Genomic DNA, 20213 nt, shown 5'->3' with positions numbered 1-20213 from the left:
AATATAATATTTTGTAGCTCTCGTGGAGGTAATTATAGGCTTAAGAGTCAGTAATCATCGTATTTATAGAAAACCTGTATTAACTGCTATGAATTAAAATTTACTGGCAATATGAATAGATTAATACTAGTATAATACGTACTACTGGGGGGGTGTTTAATATTCATGAGTAACAGTGTGTGAAGATGAATTAGCATTCGTCAGGTGGTACATTACACGAGCAGTGAATTAGGAATAAAGTGTACTGAAAGTAATTTAGGGGGATGTAACATAAATAGCGAATGATGTACCTATTTAAAGTTTTAAAGAAGAAAGTAGCCCTGGAAGAAACAGTTGTATATAACAAACTGAAATTATAATAATAGAAGAAGCAACTCACGAAAATAAATCGTGTTAAAACTACTTAGTTTCTATCGTTCTTAACTACAATTTCGAAAATAGCTTACCTCATCGTCAGATCCAGAAACCTAAATATCGAAATCTGGTCTAAAAATAACTGCTTGCTCATCTATTGTGAATTCAGCAGACCAGTGAAAAGTGTACGACTTACAGTTCAGCGAACTGGACAGTGCGAATAGAATTGAAGAGAATGCAACGACTAATCCTATTTCCTCAGTAATTGCTAAACTTTAGTAATAAAAAATTTCAAATGTATAAATGTATGTCTATGGTTCTTTCTCGTACTTTTATTTCTGCTGTGTTTAATTGCATCACTCTTCGTTACTTCTTCCCTTTTTTTTATACACATACCAAATTGATAAAATCGTTATTTGAGGCGGGCAAAGAAAATTCTAGATAGTTGAATCGCCTCGAGCAGGCGCTACGCATTCCATGACCCCGTGTTGCATTCATTCTCGTTTTGAAATACGCACATGCAAGTGGTGTGAGCAGTGACCGCAAGTCGCACGCTGTGCTCGCAACTAGCACCAGGTTGATCGACTTCACCAGATTGCGATAGAGGCAGAAGGTTCTGTTAAATTCAAGTGAAATATTGAGAAACAAGTCTAACGTTGAAGACACTATAAATTGGGAGCTTTCGAGGGATGAGAATGCATTAGGCTAGTAATATAAAATAGAAAATCAAAAATATTCGAAGTTCTCAGAAACGATGAGGGATGTTGAAATACAAGTAGGCCAAAAACTCTTGGCAAATTAAAATAAAATATTATTGAAAAAATCATTTTTCTATAGTGAAATAAGAACTTTCTGGAAACGAAGAGTATCGTATGAATAGAAAAATATTCGAAAGTTTTGAAAAGAAGAAAAAACATTAAAATCAAATCTGCTGAAGTTTGTGAAATGTCGAAAAAGTGCCCTAGTAAGTAAAACCATTAATGATCACAATAAGAAGAACTCTCTAAGAACGATAAAACGCTACATCAATATTACAAAAAATAAATAGAAAAATATTCGAAATTGTCGAAAAGCATTTTTGCACGAAATAGTTGCAGAAGTTGCCATCAGATAAAATAAAAATGTGAAAAGCAAGTCTAATGAAGAAAACACCACGCCATTGTCACAGAAATAAAATAGACCAGTGGTTCGCAAGGGGATCGCCGGGGTCGCTTTGCGTTAACGATTCTTAGCACATATTTATTATAATATGGTTGCATTGCCATCTTCTATTCATGAAAAAAAAGAAGAAGCTGGTTACTCAGGTGCAAGCACAACCATCACACTATTTAAATAAGATAATTAAATGTATTAAATATTTTTAAGTATATTTAATATGTGTATTAAATATTAAATATTATTAAGTTAGAATTATATTCTGAAATACATATTTTTAATGTGATTTTTTGCCATATTAAATTTACGTTACCTTGTACAGGGTGGGGGTCGCAGGTTATTTGAATATCATAAAAGGGGGTCTGGGTCAGGTCGCGACTCAAAAAAGGTTGGGAAACACTGAAATAGAGAAAATAAATTAATTACACTACCGCCCACAACTCTACTTGCTACAATACGTTTGATAAAGGAAAAGATAGAATAAGATGTAACATTAGAATTTGCATAAGGCTATTATTGTTACTCTCTATGTGATTTAACTGTTCACATTAGGGCGTCATGTTCGAATAATGTAAGAATTCGAATTTGAGATTCGAATAATGTAAGAATTCGAATTTGAGATTCGAATAATGTGAGAATTCGAATTTGATATTCGAATATTTGAATACTGGAGAATTCGAATATTCGAATACTAGAGAATTCGAATATTCGAATACTAGAGAATTCGAATATTCGAATACTAGAGAAGTTGAATTTGAGATTCGAATATCCGAATACTGGAGAATTCAAATATTCGAATACTGGAGAATTCAAATATTCGAATACTGGAGAATTCAAATATTCGAATACTAGAGAATTCGAATTTGAGATTCGAATATTCGAATACTAGAGAATTCGAATTTGAGATTCGAATATTCGAATACTAGAGAATTCGAATTTGAAATTCTAATACTAGAGAATTCCAATTTGTAATTTGAATATTCGAATACTCCTAATTATTCGAATATTTGAATACTCCTCATTAATCAAATATTCGAATACTCGAAGAAATTATTCGTATTCGAAATTATTCAATTACTTTCGAGTATTTGAATAATTTAGAACTAGAGAAAAGATTGGTCTTCTCTCTAGTTCAGATCCTAGCACCTTATTCAATTGTTTCCTTCAAAATTGCCTAATACATTTGAAAGTTGTTAATGTTAGAATTGAAATTGGCTATATTGTTGGCACTTGTTTTGTCGCCAAGAAAACCTTTCACCAACCAATATCAACACTTGTATCTCAGAAACAGAAAAACTACCGGCGTCAATAAAAATCGAATAATAATAATAATAATAATAATCGAATTGCAATCCAAAATCCACTGTTAAGCTAACAAATTAGAACGAAACGATTGCTATGTGCTAATGAATATTCGAAAAATATATCTCGCACCTATAACACGTGATCAAATACTTTCGAGCGGCAGTGTATGTTGGTTACAGAGCAATTGCCCATCAGGAAGCGCAGCCTCATCGGCTGTGAAGCGATCAATTAACGAAATCAGCGACCACACGTCGAGGAAGAAGTGGAGGAGGAGCAGAATCGAAGAAGGATGACTCCCTGGTCGGGTATGAATCGAGGGGAAAGCGGAATGCGTTAGCGTCGGGAAAGGAAGAAGGAGGAAACGAAAGCGAACTCTCTCTCACGTTCTTACGCAGCTGAGAAGATGCTCTCGTAAGAAATCTTACCTGAGAAACTCTGGAAAACTAACAGGAGAGTGGGCGTCAGGGTGGTAGGGGAGGAGGAGGAGATGCGGAGAACGTTCGTCTGCCAAGAGGCAACTTTCACATGGCCACTACGTGAAGCCCCTTTTCGGCTTCCTGCAACTACGCGAGATGAGGAGTATCAGTGAAAAGAGGAGTTCGAGGCGAGCAACGCACTCCTCGAAAGGTCATTCCTCGACCTCCTTCGTGAAATTGGAACAAATTTCGGCTCCCCCACCTCCATGCTCACCTTGGTCTCTACTGTTTGGCTCCTTTCTTCTTTTCTTCTCCTTATATATGCGCGAGAGGTTCAGTTGCCCCGCTGCCGATTAACGAGATCGTCGCTTTGCCCTTGATTCTTTCCGCCAGTCTGCACCTGCGTCTTCTGCACGCCGCACCGTGACGAATTTGCCTGAAATCGTGGCCAAAATTAATATCTTCAGATCTGGCGAGGGATGATCCCGAACCCGGAAATTCAAAAAATTCTGAAACTTTGTGAATACGTAGGGGATTTCCTCCTGATTACAACGCAATTTTTGTTTGCTGCCTAAATTCCCTCGAAGGGGGTGAAATTAATCCTTGAAAATGCGGCTATTTTCCGATTTTGTGTTATAACTCGCGAACTGTAAGAGATAGAAAAACAGTTTCAAGGCAAAAGTTACTAATTTTAATTAGATCTATCGTTTGGTAAACAATTAGTTTACAGTTCACGAGGTATACCACAAAATAGGAAAATAACCGGATTTTCAGGGGTCAATTACACCCCCTCAGAGTGAATTTCGGCAGCAAACAAAAATTGCGTTGTAATCAGGGGGAAATCCCCTACGTATTCAGAAAGTTTCAGAATTTTTTGAATTTTCGGGTTCGGGATCTTCCCCTGTAAGTTAAATTGTCGGAATAAATTACAATAAAATGACTCTTAAAAGATAATAATGTACTTTTTTTATGAAGGGTTTTGAATTATACTATTATATTATACATAAAACACATTCTACTTGATATTTAATCGTAAATAATAACTGTTATAAAACAATGTTGAATATATGCAACAACATACTAACTCCTTTTTAACTATAGAATTAAAAATTGTGGACAAAATTAATATATATATATATATATATATATATATATATATATATATATATATATATATATATATATATATATATATATATATATATATATATATATATATATATATATATATATATATATATATATATTTATTATAGTTTTATACATATATTTACATATGTGGAAAAGGACAATTTATTTTTAAGATCGTGTCATTTTAATTAGTTGTTAAAGATAAATCGAAATTTTTCTTCAAATTTTCTAAATGGAAAGGGAAGATATTTTCAATAAGAAAAAAAGTTCATCAAGATTCTCTAATATTATATTCTTTTCATTATATTTATATGTCACAAACTATATTTGTACATTCTGTCATAAATCACTTTCCTTATTTGCTCCATCATTCATTGTGTCCTGGCTCACTTTTTCCGTGTTCATTCATTTGACGATACAGTCGCTTTTTACTTGTATTGTGCGCATGTAAATCAGATTCTCAACTGCATCCTATCAATTCACTGATCTGGATTACCCAACATAATCTAATTAATCCATTCAGTTCTTTTTGTCGTCTTTCTTACTCGCAGTTTTAATACATTTTTTTCGGTGCTTTTTTCATAATTGATCCATATAAAATTCTACGACTTATTAATAAATTATAACTACAATTGAAGTTTAAACAAGTACAATATATTACGATATATAATTATAAATAAATATAATTTACTATATTTATGTAATAATGTGGTATGTACGAATTTAAATGACTTACAGTTATGTATAATTGACTCAGTTTTAAGATAGTAAGAGTGAGAAATTAAGAAGTCAAAAGAATTACACTTTATGACATTTTAATTTTTATTTTTAATCTTTACAAGAGACGAACTCTTTCTTCTGTCAATATTGTCAGAAATAGAAATCAAATATAATTTATTGTATTATAATACTATTAAAATGTCTACTGTAGTACAAAAATATAAAAATAGAAAGTTTGAATTCAGTGATGATAACAAACCATATTATACATTTTGAACATCATTTAAAGTCATCGTAATTTTTTTTATTTAAAAATGAAAAGATAGGAATTTTCAAAAACAGGCCCACATTGAAACGTGCTTAGGTTGTACGTACATTTGTATTCGTGTATTTTGCAAATACAAAATACTACAGCTAATAATAATAATTCTTATCGTTTTCCTCAGAATTTTATTATTAATAAATACCTGAAGGTGCCTAATGAATGATACCATTTACTCCGTTAATGAGTGGTGAAATTCATTTTGATATCCATAGGGAAAAATCAAATTTATAGAAAAAATCAAAAATTTCAATCGATAAAAAAAGTTTACAAAATTCAAACTAAATCCACCTAACAATAAGTTACCATAAACTTTACATATTATCAAAACATAAAGTACCAAAAGCACTAAAAAGCATAATAAATGAAACTTTATTCATGTATTCACACTTTACGCACCATTTACATAATTTGATCCCACTCGGCATAAATAATATCAGCCACCGCGACCTTACAATACTCCCCGGCAGCTGTTCCACGAATAAAAAGAAAACACCTTCCAAATTTGAATTACAGGTTTGAATATCCCTCCTGAAGCGTCAATAAATTTTCCTCGCAGCTTCATTTCGCAACGCCACCGTATGTGGCGCAGCTATCGCACTGACCGTTGCAATATATCATAATAATACCCTTCGAGAGTTCGGAGACTTATCCGTTGCAGGTACACTTTCTCTTTCAATAAACAATGTCAGTGGCTTTAATTACATACCCTTAGTAATCTCATTTGCTTGTGTCAGTTGACGGAAACCGACTACCAACGAAAAAAAGGAAGGAGAAATTCCAAGGCGCATACTGATGAAAGAAGAAGTCCTATTCAAACAGGAAGTTGGACAGCATCGTGGATGCGAACGATAGCTGCGGAAAAGATCGATCGCCCGTGTAAGAGGAAGGCGTCGATTTCCGCGTCTTCTTCGGGAAAGGCGTCGTGACGCAAGCCAGAGAAACTTTCACTATTCTTAAACAGCCGCTAATCAAGATGAAGACGACTGCCAGATACACGTCCCCTCCACTGCGCTGTGTCACGAGGGAAGCCGACGAGCGTATGGCCGAGGTCGGGCCCCTACGGCGAACCTTCACGATTTACGTCCCGTGAAAACGAGAGTTATCAATTATACGGGGTGTGGCGTAATTCGTGGGACAATCGAAAAGGAATTGTTCCGACGTAGAAGTGTATTAAGGAGCTGGAATAAAGTTTCTTCGTACGGAAATCCGTTTTCGAAACAAGTCTTTTATCTGTGCTAAATCAAGGTCATTCAATGACTAAAAATACCGAGATTGGCGACCGAGATGGAGAAAATTTTCATTTAAATAAAATGTCGAATATTGGATAAAAGTTAAAAAAATTATTCGTTATTCGAAAGTTAACCCGAGTTAACTTTATTCGACACATGACGAATAATTTTTTTAACTTTTATTCGGTATTCCAAATTTTACTTAAATAAAATTTTCGCCCATCTCTGGTTGACAGGTGACGGAGGAAAATCCGGCGGCATGCATTGCCGATTATATAAACGTCCTTAGCCCCATGGCTTGAGAAAAAATCGCTTATTTTTAAAAACTAATCTTTATTAAGTTTATACTAAAAAAAGTGAATATTTATAAATTTCAATTTTAAATTTTAAAAGGTTCAAGGTTCAAACAAGCAACCAATCTTCACCTGTCAACTTGACTCTTTCTCAAAGTCCCTCTCCCGATATAAACAATCTTGCAAACAACACGAAGCAAAAGATTTTTAATAAAAAATTATATTTAATTTTGATTCAGGTTAGATAAGTTTTGTATAACTTATTTATATTTATGTATAAGTACCTAGGTAAACGGAGAACGAGGAAATGTAAAAAATAGGGTTTCAACAGCATTTTTTTTAAGGTGTCGTTGCCAGTGCAGTCATCATTTTTAGCTTCGGATACTATTTGAAATGCTTTCTAATAAATACATAATTAATTTTCCATTTAATTTTAGTAAGTGTTGAACACAGACGTCGTCACAAAATTTCAATGCAACAAGTGATTTTTTTGTACTATATGGTCTTAAATTGAAAAAAATTTTGTTTTCCTATTTTATGTAATTAGTACAGCCTATGAGAATACATTACTGCTACTATCTCAATTTCGCAAAAAAATGTGGGTTAGTCCGTTTCTGTTCTCAATGCCTCATTGTGCCCATTTATATATTGAGTAAATATGCGTATGTATACACTCATGGAAGTACTAGTACGTGAAAAAAATCCTGTACTCCATCTCTAATATACGAATAAATCGAAAATTAAGAGGAAAATTTTTTATTAAGATATTTCACGAACAATTCTTTTTTGAGTGTATTACGAATTACGGCCCACCCTTTATATTTGCCGCTACTATAGCTGGGGCTTCACCTGGTTGATAGCTTGAAATCACTCTGTGAAAAGCCTGTTTCAGAATGTTCCACGCTGTTAACGTATCCTGTGTGTAATCGTAATTGGTCAATTAAGACGGTCGAATTCGAAGTGGACGATAAAGAAAACGTTATTATGTGTTTCATCGGTGGGCTGCTATCGAGGGGGTTCCCCGTAATTGGAGAAGTAACTTAATTACCCTGGAAACAATGGTTTCGTTCTCGTGTCAAAAATTTAAGAAAAAATTGAGGTTTCGTGGGAAATATAGGTGGGATTGTTCCCAGGTTAATTGCAGTTGCTCTTAATTATGGGATAGCTGAATTGTAGGTTAGTTTAAAAATGGGTAATATCACTTTGGTTATTATCGGTGTAGAATTTGGTCGTCTTAATTAGACTGTTGAAGTTTTATAATGTAGAGTTAATGATATAAAGTTAATGTGTTCGTAAGATCTAGTAAATTCTTCTCTAAAAACATTTTTTTACACCTAATTAACAAATTTTGTTTAGGTTACGATTTCTTAGCTACCTTGAACAAGATTCAGGGTTTAGTTAGAAATAATAGTACGATCAAGTATTGTTTGTTGGTATAGAAATGCTTTTCCAATTTCCTGCTTTGCGTAGAAACGAAGAGAAACATGAATTTTATTTAACCGCTAGGATGCGATTTCTGAATCGACTTCGCGTTTGAACTTTATGGGTAATTACCACTTAGTAATTACTAGTGATAATTAATCAGAGTTTGACAAGCATGTTTGACTACTTACGACCCCCTTAAGGGGAATACCCACTGTGCTGGTTAAAGACATAAGGGCAAATTTACATTTAATTCTTAGTTCAGTAATGCTTCCCATATTGTAATTTATTAATCTATTAACAATGTATTTTTCGACGGGCGAAGTAACATAAACAAAATTCATAAATTTCAATTTCAGGTGAAGCTCTTTAGCGTCAGAATTTATTCCTGCGAAAAAATGTTAGTTTATAGTTATCAAGATTTTTGTCAGTGGCGGATTTAAGGAAGTAGTATTTAAGAAAAAGGGCCCAGGTGGCAAATGTTCTAAGGGGCCCATTTTTGGAGGAAAATGAAGAGGTAGTTTACTAAAAACGGGCTAAGTGTAGGTAGTAGTACCGAAAAAAATATAGTGGTTGGTTAAAATCATAACTTTTTTTTAAGATAGGGCCCTAGGGGGACTCTCGGGGCAGGGGCCCATTTTTCGGGAAAATGAAGAGGTAGTTTACTAAAAATGGGCCAACAGTAGTAGGAAAGAAAGGAGTGTTTGGATACCTATACTTAACCATAATTTTTTTTGGTCATGGGGCCCTGCCAGGGCCTTCTGTGAAGGGCGCTAGGCGACAACTGCTTATCAGCCGCCCTATTAAATCCGCCACTGGTACTACCTACCACACGATCATAGTTTACATTACAAAATAGCTACTATTAATTTTAAGATTGCATTTTTCCCGTAAAATTTTCCAATATCATTAACATAAACCGAAAACAAGTGAGAAAATGAAAAGCGTCAAAACTAAGAATGTAATATTAAAATTTGAAGTCAACTCGTTGATTAGGTCCCTAAAAATCGTGACAAGCAAAAAACAACTAATTAAAATTAATATATAGTAAAAATCTTTCTCAAACTGTTCTCTCATTGTCAAAAGTATGCATTTTCAATACACTACTGAATTGCAATGAAAAAACAATTTTGAAATAATTAAGAAATTGCATACTTGACTTTCTTTCCGACCTAGCACAACAGTCGCCCTTCATAAATAACATATAATTTACGTTTCAAGTTGGATCCAATGATTAACACTTCTAATTCGATCATTTCTGTTTATTTCCAGTGAAACGTGCATTAATCCTTGCCTAGTTCTGATGAAGGAACATCGAATGCTGTTGATATAAATCTTTCGGCAAGCTGCGCGCGCATGATGCAATAGTAACGCGTTCACGCCGCGCGACGCAGCCCATTGGTGGAGCACAGTGGGGGTTTCCCACAGGGTGGCGTGGGCCATCGCCAAGTCACGACGGGTTTCCTAGCTTGTATAACGTTTTACACTGTCGCGTTTCGCAATAGACTAGTTGCGCGTTTTATCTCGCGGCATGCTGAATTTAGTCATACAAAACTAAATTCCGCTTTAATTTCTCGTTGCTTGCTAGACGCGTGTAATGAACGCTCGAATTGAGGCGGAGTCATTAAAATATTGCAACAAGATGCAGAACGCTGACTTTCTTAGATCTTGGATCTTGCAAGATTTAAAGTAACATACTCACAAAATTTTGCTTATTTAACTAATGTATGCATTAGTATAAACATTGATTATTATATTTTTAGTTAGTACCATTTATCAAAGAAATGGTCAAAGGTTATAAATATGGAACAAGCTAGCCCAGAATTTCACAGAATATTAGTTCAATTTGTGCATAGAATATTAAAGTTTATAATAAATAGCGGTAATTAGAATCGAAATTCGGTAAATGATTCAACAGTATTGAAGCATTACTGTTGAGTACTTGACAAACAAAAACCTCCAAAAATGGACTCTTTCAACTCCCACCCCAACTTCTTAACTTCTACAAACCTCACTATTACGCGGTGTAACTATAGCTTAGTTATATTTGTTACTATACCTTCTGATTTGAAAATCTATGTTTAAAACAAACTATTGGAAAAGCTTCCTAATTAAATATCAATTAACATATTTCTTAAAACAATATTGGCGATTATATATTAATTGTAAATATTGTAACTTATTAGTATAATTATAGTTATGTTAATAGTAAATTTCCGTAATACGAGGTTTGTTGTGTTATAAAAAGCTTCCACAGCGATAAATTATAAATGTTTCCCGTCAAAGTCCACGAATAGGTTATTTCGAAATGCTATAAACTTACAAATGAAATTTGACAAATTTAAATGCTGCAGGCGTTACCTTTCACTTCCAAGCAAATAGACGCGTGTAGAACACTTTATCGAGTTTCGTTGTAATTGACTAGAATTCTTTAAATAGCCAATACGGTCTCCTCATCGTAGAAACTGGTCTCGGACTTCATTCCCCTAATGGGGCCTAATGCCTCAAGCCTCATCTGCATGAATAAATTTTCTTGCCGTTTCTCATTTTACTTTCATGCGTAATTGTAGTTTCTCTTCTTTCCTTGATTACATCTGTTCTCCAATGATCAGAAGCTGATGCACCTTGCGGAAGTGAAACAATAAAAAGCCGTGTAAATTTTTAAAAACTCATTATATAAGTGGAATAAAATAATTTTATTCACATATACAATTATATACATATATAGGATGGATAATGTAACATGGGCACTTTAATTATTTTCGTTACTATCAGACAAATTCAAATTATTTTTTTTTAATTATCTTGGTTTACACTTGAAGGTTTGATTTTTTTTAAAAATATAGAGTCTATTTAGAAAACCCAAGGTAATCTTGATAATTTTTAAGAACAATAACTTATAATAATATACTATAGCCAGGTGGTAGGCCCCCCTAAATTGTGATGTTTAAACAAATAATTTGGATTTGTCCAGTAGTAATAGAAATATTTAAAATGATTGTGTTACGTTATCATTATACAGGGTGTTACAAAATTCATGGACTTCCCGGAACATGCAATATCCTGATGCAAGAAGACATGGAAAAGTCCTTTACCGTTTTTTGATCCGAGGCTTCGTTCTCGAGATATTAACAGTTGAATATTAGCGGTCCAACTTTCGGGCCGCGCAGTTTAAAGCCGAGACAGCTGAGCGCGGAGCAGTGACTGCTCGCACGCACGCGTAGATACAGACCAACGGACACAGTAGAGCCGACCGCGCTGGTTCAAACTGTGAAGATGGGTTAGTACGGTCGACTTTCTGTGTGTGTGTGGGTTTGTATTTACACGTGTCTGTTCCGCGCTCAGCTGTTTCGGCTTTAAACTGCGCGGCCCAGAAGTTCACCACTAATATTCAACTGTTAATATCTCGAGAACGAAACCTCGAATCCCAAAGCAGTAAACGATTACCTATTCGATGTTTTTTTTTGTATCAGGATATTACATATTCCGGATTGTCCCACAATTTTGGGACACCCTGTAGAAGAAGAGTTTACACAAGGCATGTAATTTTCAATTATACTGAACGTTACTCTAAAGCCACGATTACTGCCGTCGTTGTCATCGGATAAGTGCAGGTCACCAGCACAATTGCTGTCATTGATTGCTATCTGGATTGTGTGGCTGCAATCATTGCATCATAGTAATTATGGGCATTATGATTTTCCAGTGCGAGATAAGGTTATCTGCTATACGAAGCAGCTACTGTACGAGAGAACGCAGCCACTAAAAATTGATGATATTGTTGCGAGCACCGTGTATAACTTCATGGCCCACTGGTGCTGGCAAACTTGTGTTCCCAAATAAACAATCACGGCTATCGCTAAGACCCCTACCCACTACAACAATATGAATTAATAACAAAGCTGAATAAGTACAATAAAGTACAGTTGAATAATAAATATTTCAAATATTCATAATAAATCGTTTATACAGAAAAGCCAACTGTATCAATATAATTTATTGGGTTAGAAAATATTTGTTTTCCCGTCTCTAAATCAAATAAACAGATCTCTAACTCAAGTTTGATTATACAGAGTGTTTCAAGAATACCTTTAAAAAATTAAGTAAAATTCAAAGAAACTTCTTTATGACATTAAACGTTTATTCACTATTATTAAATTATTTTCGTATTAGTATTTTAAATTACTTCATATTGTTGTTGTTGTTATTATTATTATTGTGATATTACTATTATTATTAAATGAAAATGCTGCAAAAGTCCAATATATTTATAAATGCTCATCAATTCGGATAAATTCTACTTGAAATAATATTTGAAATAATTATTTGGTTTCCAAAGCGCGTCTGACTATAGACAATCCTTTTTCCTTTGTCCTCTTGCTGCTACTGCTTCATATGCTAATTCTAACAACATTAAAATTACGATAACTATTTATTGGTTTATTTGATTTTAATAAAAGCATTGCGTTGATGGAAGATGGTGCTATTTTTAAGGGAGTATACTTAAACCCACGAAGAAAGGTTACACACTCAACTTTCTCTGGCCCTCTTAAACCAGTGAAAAGGAGCACAAACAACAGAAACTGAAGGTTTCTGGGCAAATGTACCTTCGCAGAAAATAACTACTGAACAAGAAAGAGAAAGGGTATTCAGAACTAGATACTGAAAATTTACGGTAGTTGCAATTTATAGAAAGTACTTAAATCTTTTTTAAAAATAGGTCCAAACCTTACATCATTTTTAACTGCTCAATGAAAATTTGTATAATGTTATTCTTTCTTTCAGGTTGTTATTGCAGCAAGAAGATTACAGAACTATCATAAAAAAAAATTTTAAAAGTATTTCAATGGCAGAATGAATAAATTTGAAATTATACAGGGCACTGTTATCTGAAGGCTCATCTAAACATTTTGTCTTCTTACAAACAGTTGTGTATAATTTGTCTCTCTAAATAAAACAAAACGTGAATCACGGCGAGCATAGCCATATATAGGGTGTTAAAAAAGCAGTGCCTAAGACTTTAGGGCAGCGCTGTCCAGCGTAGGGCCCCTCACGCGCCTGCTTCCCCTTCCAACCGTTCCTTCTCCACACAGTATTCGCGAGAAATAAACGTGTGTCACTAATACAAGCGTCACGCGTAGCGTCCAAGCTCCGTTGACGACGGAACCGCTAGCCTGTCATGATCGCTTCCTTAGCGTCGCGTGATATCCTTGACAACGGGGACGGGAGTGGGAGAACCCATAGGGAACACGTACCCTGGCTTCGACAGCGCTGCTTTAGAGGCTTATACCTAGTACTCACCGAGAGAAATAAAAAATGTTCAATCAACATAGGTCCCAAAATCAATCCAGCTGATGTAAAACACAAAAGTTTGTTTTCTCTTTTTCAAGAATTGTTCGGTGTGTCTTCCATCCATTTGAATACAAGATTGACATTTACGGATCATAGATCGACATACATTTTCAAGTATTCCTTCCCTGTCTTGTATAGTACGACATGAATGTTTTATACGTTGTAATGTATTCCTAAACCTGTTTACATTCCACTTACGATATCGAACGCTCGTAAATACCAAAGTAGTTTTACACCGAAAGGATTGATTCTGAACCAATGTTGATTGAGTATTTTTTACTCCTCTCGGTGAGCACTGTAAGTCCCCAAAATCTTAGACCCTTTTTTTCAACACCCTGTATTATAATGTCCAAAAACAAAATCTGCGTAGTATCGCAAATGTGTGGTGCCAAAATCAAATGCCACAAAAACCGCGGGGCCTTTCAAGCTGACCCAATGTTGCACTATTCAGAAAGGCTCAGAAATGGCCAGTTTTTGTGTACAAAGAATGTATACATTTTCGGCTGCCTGTACCTTAAGGGCCATACTGCTTCGAAAGTTTCTATTGACCGATGGCCGCTAGGGCCTATGTCCAAAAGGCCCCCCAGGACCCATTTTTCAAAAACAATTATGATTTTATCCGAACACTAAATTTCTTTTTATTCACATAATTTTCATACCACAAGCGCGTAAATTTATTTGTAATTCTGTTATGTATATAGGGTGTCCCAGAACGTTTAACACCCGGGCCTTTTCCCTTAAATCCGCCACTGCTTGGAATCTATACATTCATATTCGCCACCTAGAAACGCACACCGCGTTCAATCTAATGAACCGTAAGACAGATCATCAGACCGACGGAAGGTGCAGCCAAAATAAGAAACGTGGAGAGGTATCTGGTGAGATAATGACACGCCAAGGTTTTTATGTAAAAATACATAAAAAAAGCTTTATTTCGCCACCGTTTTCTTGCAAAAAATAACGTATAAAAAAACTTTTAATACTAATCGTCGTCGTCGTCGTACACCTAACAGTCGTTAGAATCATCATCATCATCGTCGTCATCATCATGATCGTGGTCATCGTCATCATGATCGTGGTCATCATCGTGTTCATCATCACGGTCATCATCGTGATCGTGGCCGTTCTCACGTAAGTCGTATTATTAATCGCGTAACACCGAATCGCGAGCAGGACTCTCGTCAGCCTCGTAATCGTCGTCATCGAACGAATCGTGCCGTCGCCTGGCCACGTGATCGTGATCCTGCTCGTCACCACGGTCGTCCACGTGGGATCACAGAGAGGGGAAGCGTCCAAAAGGATCGCCGTTGAGCCGTGGCCGAAGCCGTGAATGCGTGCGTGTCGCGGAGCGTAGAAATGGGGCTGATTGCGGGTGGAGGAGGATCTGTGGGGTTTCACGGGGCAGTTGGTGTGACTAGTAAGGCCCAGACCCGCCGGGAGGCCCGTAGTTCGAGCTGGGTCCGCTTGGCCCGCTGCCACCGATGCCAGTTCCACCGCCACCGTGTCCATCGATGCCTCCGCCGATGCCTCCGCCAATTCCTCCGCCGATGCCTCCACCGATTCCTCCGCCGATGCCTCCGCCGATGCCTCCACCGATGCCTCCACCGATGCCTCCACCGATGCCACCACCGATGCCACCGCCACCACCGGACGTAATTTCCTTCTGTAATTCATTTCATGTCGTTTTCTTTGTTATTTAGCTACTTGTTTCAGGGGAATTGTGGATGGCTGAAGCGTTGCATTCAAGTGTAGGAAAATCTGGTCACAGGACGAATTGAATTGCGGTCTGAATACGAATTGCAGCTTCATTGAGTGGGGTGCAAGGTGCACTTTATGGTTAATTTGTGTTCTTATATTTGATGCTGCACTACTTGCCGCTATTTGCAGTTGTGGGTCATACTAAGATTCGTCTGTTTCGTAGTCCGTTTGCATCGTTGTTGTTTTAAAGTGGTTCAGTTAATAATAGTTTGTACCGAAGGGGAGTGAATAGTCCAAAATATGAATGCAACGTAATCGCAACAGGGTTTAAAAATAAAATTTTCGCGGTGGAATCGCACTTTTGTGGTGGAAGAATGATGATAAATAAAATTGGAAAACAACCTTTTTTTTAAGAAAAATAAGAACGTAGAAGTCAATACTAAAGTCCAAACAAATAATTGAAAAACAAAAAAAGAATAGAAGACATAAACCTATTAAAAAGTGAAAACAAGTCGAGAACAAAAAAAAGAAGGAGAAGGTGAAGAGGTGAATAGCAACTATCACGCACCTGGGTCTTGTATTTGATGAAGTAAACTTCCGGTTTGCTCGGTTGCGTCGGCGCGATGGTTGGCAGGTTGATTTCTGGCGCTTCTTCCGGTTTCTTAACCAGCACGTAGATCAAAGTCTTCTGTTCGTCTTGCTGAGGAAGAGCAGGAATAACAGGCGCGGTGGGAGTGGGTGGAGTGGGCGCCTTGATGAAGATGATCTTGTAGTGTTTTTGCGGTGGTGGTGGTGGGGCTATTGGTCTGGCTGGTCTGTCTTCCGGGGCTTCTGGAGGTGGCACGTGCACGTAGATGTGCTTCTGGATGAGAGAGCCACCTCCTCCGAATCCACCACCGCCTCCGCCTCCGCCACCAGCTCCTCCGCCGAATCCACCACCGAATCCGCCACCGAATCCACCGCCAAATCCACCACCGAGTCCTCCACCAAGTCCGCCACCGAGTCCTCCGCCTCCACCGAGTCCTCCGCCACCACCGAGTCCTCCGCCGAGTCCTCCACCTAGGCCTCCACCTAAACCACCACCTAGGCCTCCGCCGTGACCTCCTCCAAGTCCAGTACCTCCACCTCCAGGCGCTCCGTAGCTGGAGCTCGGTTGAGAGTAAGAGTAACCTGCTTCTGGCCGCGCCATCGCCGATGCGGCGAGCATCACGATCTGTAAAAAGAACAGAAGGGAGTGTTAGTTGAGCAGAGTTTGGAAATGGATGTGCGAAGGGTGGAAACTGTGAGGCTAGTGCATTAGAGCTGTAGGTATACCTTTGCAGTTGAGGCATAGGTATACCTTTGCAATTGGGGCATAGGTATTCCTTTGTACTTGAGGCATAGGTACAACTCTTTGTGGGATGGAGGCTAGTGCATTAGAGGTGTAGGTATACCTTTGCAGTTGAGGCATAGGTATACCTTTGCAATTGGGGCATAGGTATACCTTTGCAGTTGAGGCATAGGTATTCCTTTGCACTTGAGGCATAGGTACAACTCTTTGTGGGATGGAGGCATAGATGTACCTCTTTGTGAGATGGAGGCATAGTTATAGCTCTACACTACAGGCATAGGTATACCTCTAAGATGCGGACAAAGAAAGCTATGCGTGGTGTAGAGGGATAGGTATAATTATTGAGCAATAGTGAAGGTTGTAAGAAAAGTGGGGTAAGTGGAGTACAAAGGAATTCACGGAAGATTTTTAGTCGTCAGCCACCCAATAGTAATGCTTCGATACTAGACCGCCTGCTGAACTTCGAATTTAGCGCAACGCAATACCCACAAAAGTTGGGCCGTAGAGGTTATGTTGTTTGGACATGCGCATCTAAAGCCTCAGTTCTGATTGGTATACTTGTTATAGCGGTAGTAATAGTAGTAGTCTTTGTATCATTTGCTTTCATGTAATGGCATGGGAAATCCGAAATTGTGTACTTTCTATTTTCCCAGAAAATTGAAATTGTGTTCCTTGAAATAATAAATAAATCGGGGGTGGTTATTATATCTGATATTTAACTCGAGGATGATAAATTTCTCCGGAAACACTTCCATTCAGAGGTAGAATTTCATGAGAACGCGTGAGGCAATTACGGATGAGGCTATTGTTATCGTTTTCTTCGCGCTAGAATTAAACAATAGTAACACATATAATCAGATGAGTCAACACAACGTTTATCACGTGGTAGCTAATGAATCTAGCATGAAGTAAGATTAAACTTCTGTGAAACTTTTAGTTGGACTTGCAAAATTCTACAGCAAATTTCGTCTCTGTAACTTAGAAGTAAAACGTTTCCAAATTGAGTATAAAGAGCTCTCATAAAACCCTTTATTTCTGAGTCACTGTGTACACGAGAAGAAAGATTAAGCAAAGTGTACAATATTTGTAGAAAAAAAATTTCCATAACCACAAGCCTAAGAATATTAATATTAAAAGAAATATGAAATAATAATTAAAGTTAAGTTATAGGATGAAACGATTTGAAAACACCAAAGGGACACCAAAAAACTTTTGCAACAGATGAAATATGCTATAGCTACAATAATAATAACAGTATAATATTTACTAAGCACTATTTTTCCTAGTTTCTTTCGTCAAGTAATGCATTCGAAATGTACTTTCTATTTTCTCCAGTCTTTAGTCAGTCGATTTAGAATTTCGACATACGTGGATAAAATATTAAGCAGAATAAAACTCCACGAAGGAAACCTTTAGAATTTTAACTTCCAACAAAGTTACCATTTAAAAAAAAAAAAAAAAAAACAGTAAGGAAATAGTAAAAAAAAAATAAAAACCAAATTATAAAACTAATATTGAAGACATTCCAGCAAAATGGAGAAAAAGAACAAATTTCGAAGGAGGTTAGTTAGGTTATGTTCTTCAGCGATATGGCTGACTAAACGAAATAGAGGAAGGAGATTACGCGGTATTTGAAAGTTTCCGTGATTTCGTGACTCTTTCATAATCATAGATCTAGATCCGATCATCGAGTGCATTGACGTCGAGTTACAATTGCATCTCTGTCGTCTTCTAGGTCGTCATCACCCCCACCCTCTACTTTCTCCCGTACCATCTCCCTTTCTATTCTCTCCAGAAATTCTCATTTTTCTTTTCTCTCTTTCTCTTTCATTTCTCCGAGTCGCACGTGTACACTGTACTTTCACGAGGAGGCAATTACTCACAACTTGCCGCGCGCCTTCTTCGAATCCTCTTTCTTTTTTTTCCGCCTCATCCTCGACCGCTGACCGATTCGAGAAAATTCGATCGAGGTGCGAATTTCTTCCACTTCTTTTAACGCGTATATATACATTTTGTTAAAAATTGCAGTTTCAAATTTGGATTTGGAAATAATATAGCTCGAAAAATTATTCGAAAATTTTAGGATGAAAAACAGCCGAGCAAGAGCGAGCAAAATGAATTTCACGAAAATGTTAATTTTTCAATCAGTAAACCTTATTTTTGCAGGTGTATAAACAAAGGAAATTACTTGAAATTCTAATCCAGGTTGAAGCTACTCTACGGTAGTTGCATTTGCCAATCCATTTTATTTCCTTCAACAAAAATTTACTAATCCAAGCAATTTTCCAAATTTTACAGACCCAAGTTTCACCCCTAATTTGATTTTAAATTTTCTAAGTCCTCCTTCTAATTTTACGTCAAGTCTTTGATCCACAAATTCCCCCTTGGGCTACATAAGAACTCTCCAGCGCAAGAGCATCGTTTCCACGAATGGAGAAAAGTGAAACTAGGAGATAGTCCTTCGTAGTCCCCGTTTCAAGCCGTCAGTCCCATATCGTGACTTCAATGAATCGATCGATGCGCCTGACTAACATCTAATTCGACCCAGACGCACGCAACCCTTCGCGGAACGGCCGAAGATTCGCCACTAATATCACTTTCGTTATAAATGCGTAACATACTACCAAATGAGAAATGAAGCTCGACAAAGAATTCACAGAGGATGTCGAGCAGGACAGCAGAAGCAGGAAATGAATAAGGAAGAGCCGCGCCGAATGGACGGAGCTCAGGAAGCGTCTGCCGCCGTATTGACGTAACAGAACTGTTAGCACAGCGAAGAGGGAAGCGCGGATGGATGGTGAGAGATGAGCGACACCGCGGACCACTGTGCCAGGCGAGAAAGGGAAAGGAAGATGAAAGGGGAACAGTGAGAAGACGAAACGAGTTCGACTCACCATGAATGCCCTCATGGTTGCTGCTGTTCCTGGATTTGAGGACTGATGCTCCGCGGATGCCACGGTGCCCCTTTTATACCAGCCCTGGCCCCACTCGCATCTCGACCCATCACCTATGCTGATGAGACTGTGTTGCGAATCTCTTTCTCTCCTTCCCTCTTTCTCCAACCCCACTGTCGCCAGATTCAGCTAGCACCGCGCTTTTTTTCTTTCTCACCGAGCGAACTTGACTCGCGGCCCGAGCCCTTTCGGTACCAGGAAGGAACCGTCCCTGAACCCTATGGGGACCACCCTCTCGCACCTATCGAACACGTCGCCAGGTGCTAGGGACACCATTTTGGCAAGTGAACCCGATGCTAACTTTCTAAAACTGTCTAATGCTCGCCTGCAACGTGCGTTCTTGGCACTTCACCTGCCGCAGACACGAATTTATGCGTTTCCGTGATGGCGGACGACGCGGTGTCCATTCTTCTAAGGGCCAGGGTGCTGGCTTTTCTGTGGTGGGTGGCATGTGTTCTGCTGGTAGTCTCTGAGGTGGAAATGTGGGTCCTGTGTGGAATTGGGAAGCATTAGGATATTTGTGGGTGGT

General features: G+C 37.5%; 1 protein-coding gene across 1 annotated transcript; it reads right to left on the bottom strand.

Moving 5' to 3' along the window:
* Nucleotides 1-14582: 14582 nt before the first annotated feature.
* Twdlt (TweedleT) lies at nucleotides 14583-19986 on the bottom strand. Its single transcript, XM_076828279.1, has 3 exons — nucleotides 19625-19986; nucleotides 15969-16613; nucleotides 14583-15362 (listed from the first exon to the last, which is right to left on the bottom strand). The coding sequence occupies exons 1-3, from the start codon at nucleotides 19637-19639 to the stop codon at nucleotides 15117-15119; spliced, it is 906 nt and encodes a 301-aa protein (XP_076684394.1). The 5' UTR covers nucleotides 19640-19986; the 3' UTR covers nucleotides 14583-15116.
* Nucleotides 19987-20213: the final 227 nt, after the last annotated feature.

This window comes from Andrena cerasifolii, chromosome 15 (assembly GCF_050908995.1).
Source record: "Andrena cerasifolii isolate SP2316 chromosome 15, iyAndCera1_principal, whole genome shotgun sequence".
NCBI lineage: Eukaryota > Metazoa > Arthropoda > Insecta > Hymenoptera > Andrenidae > Andrena > Andrena cerasifolii.
This window is presented reverse-complemented; position numbering and strand designations above follow the sequence as displayed.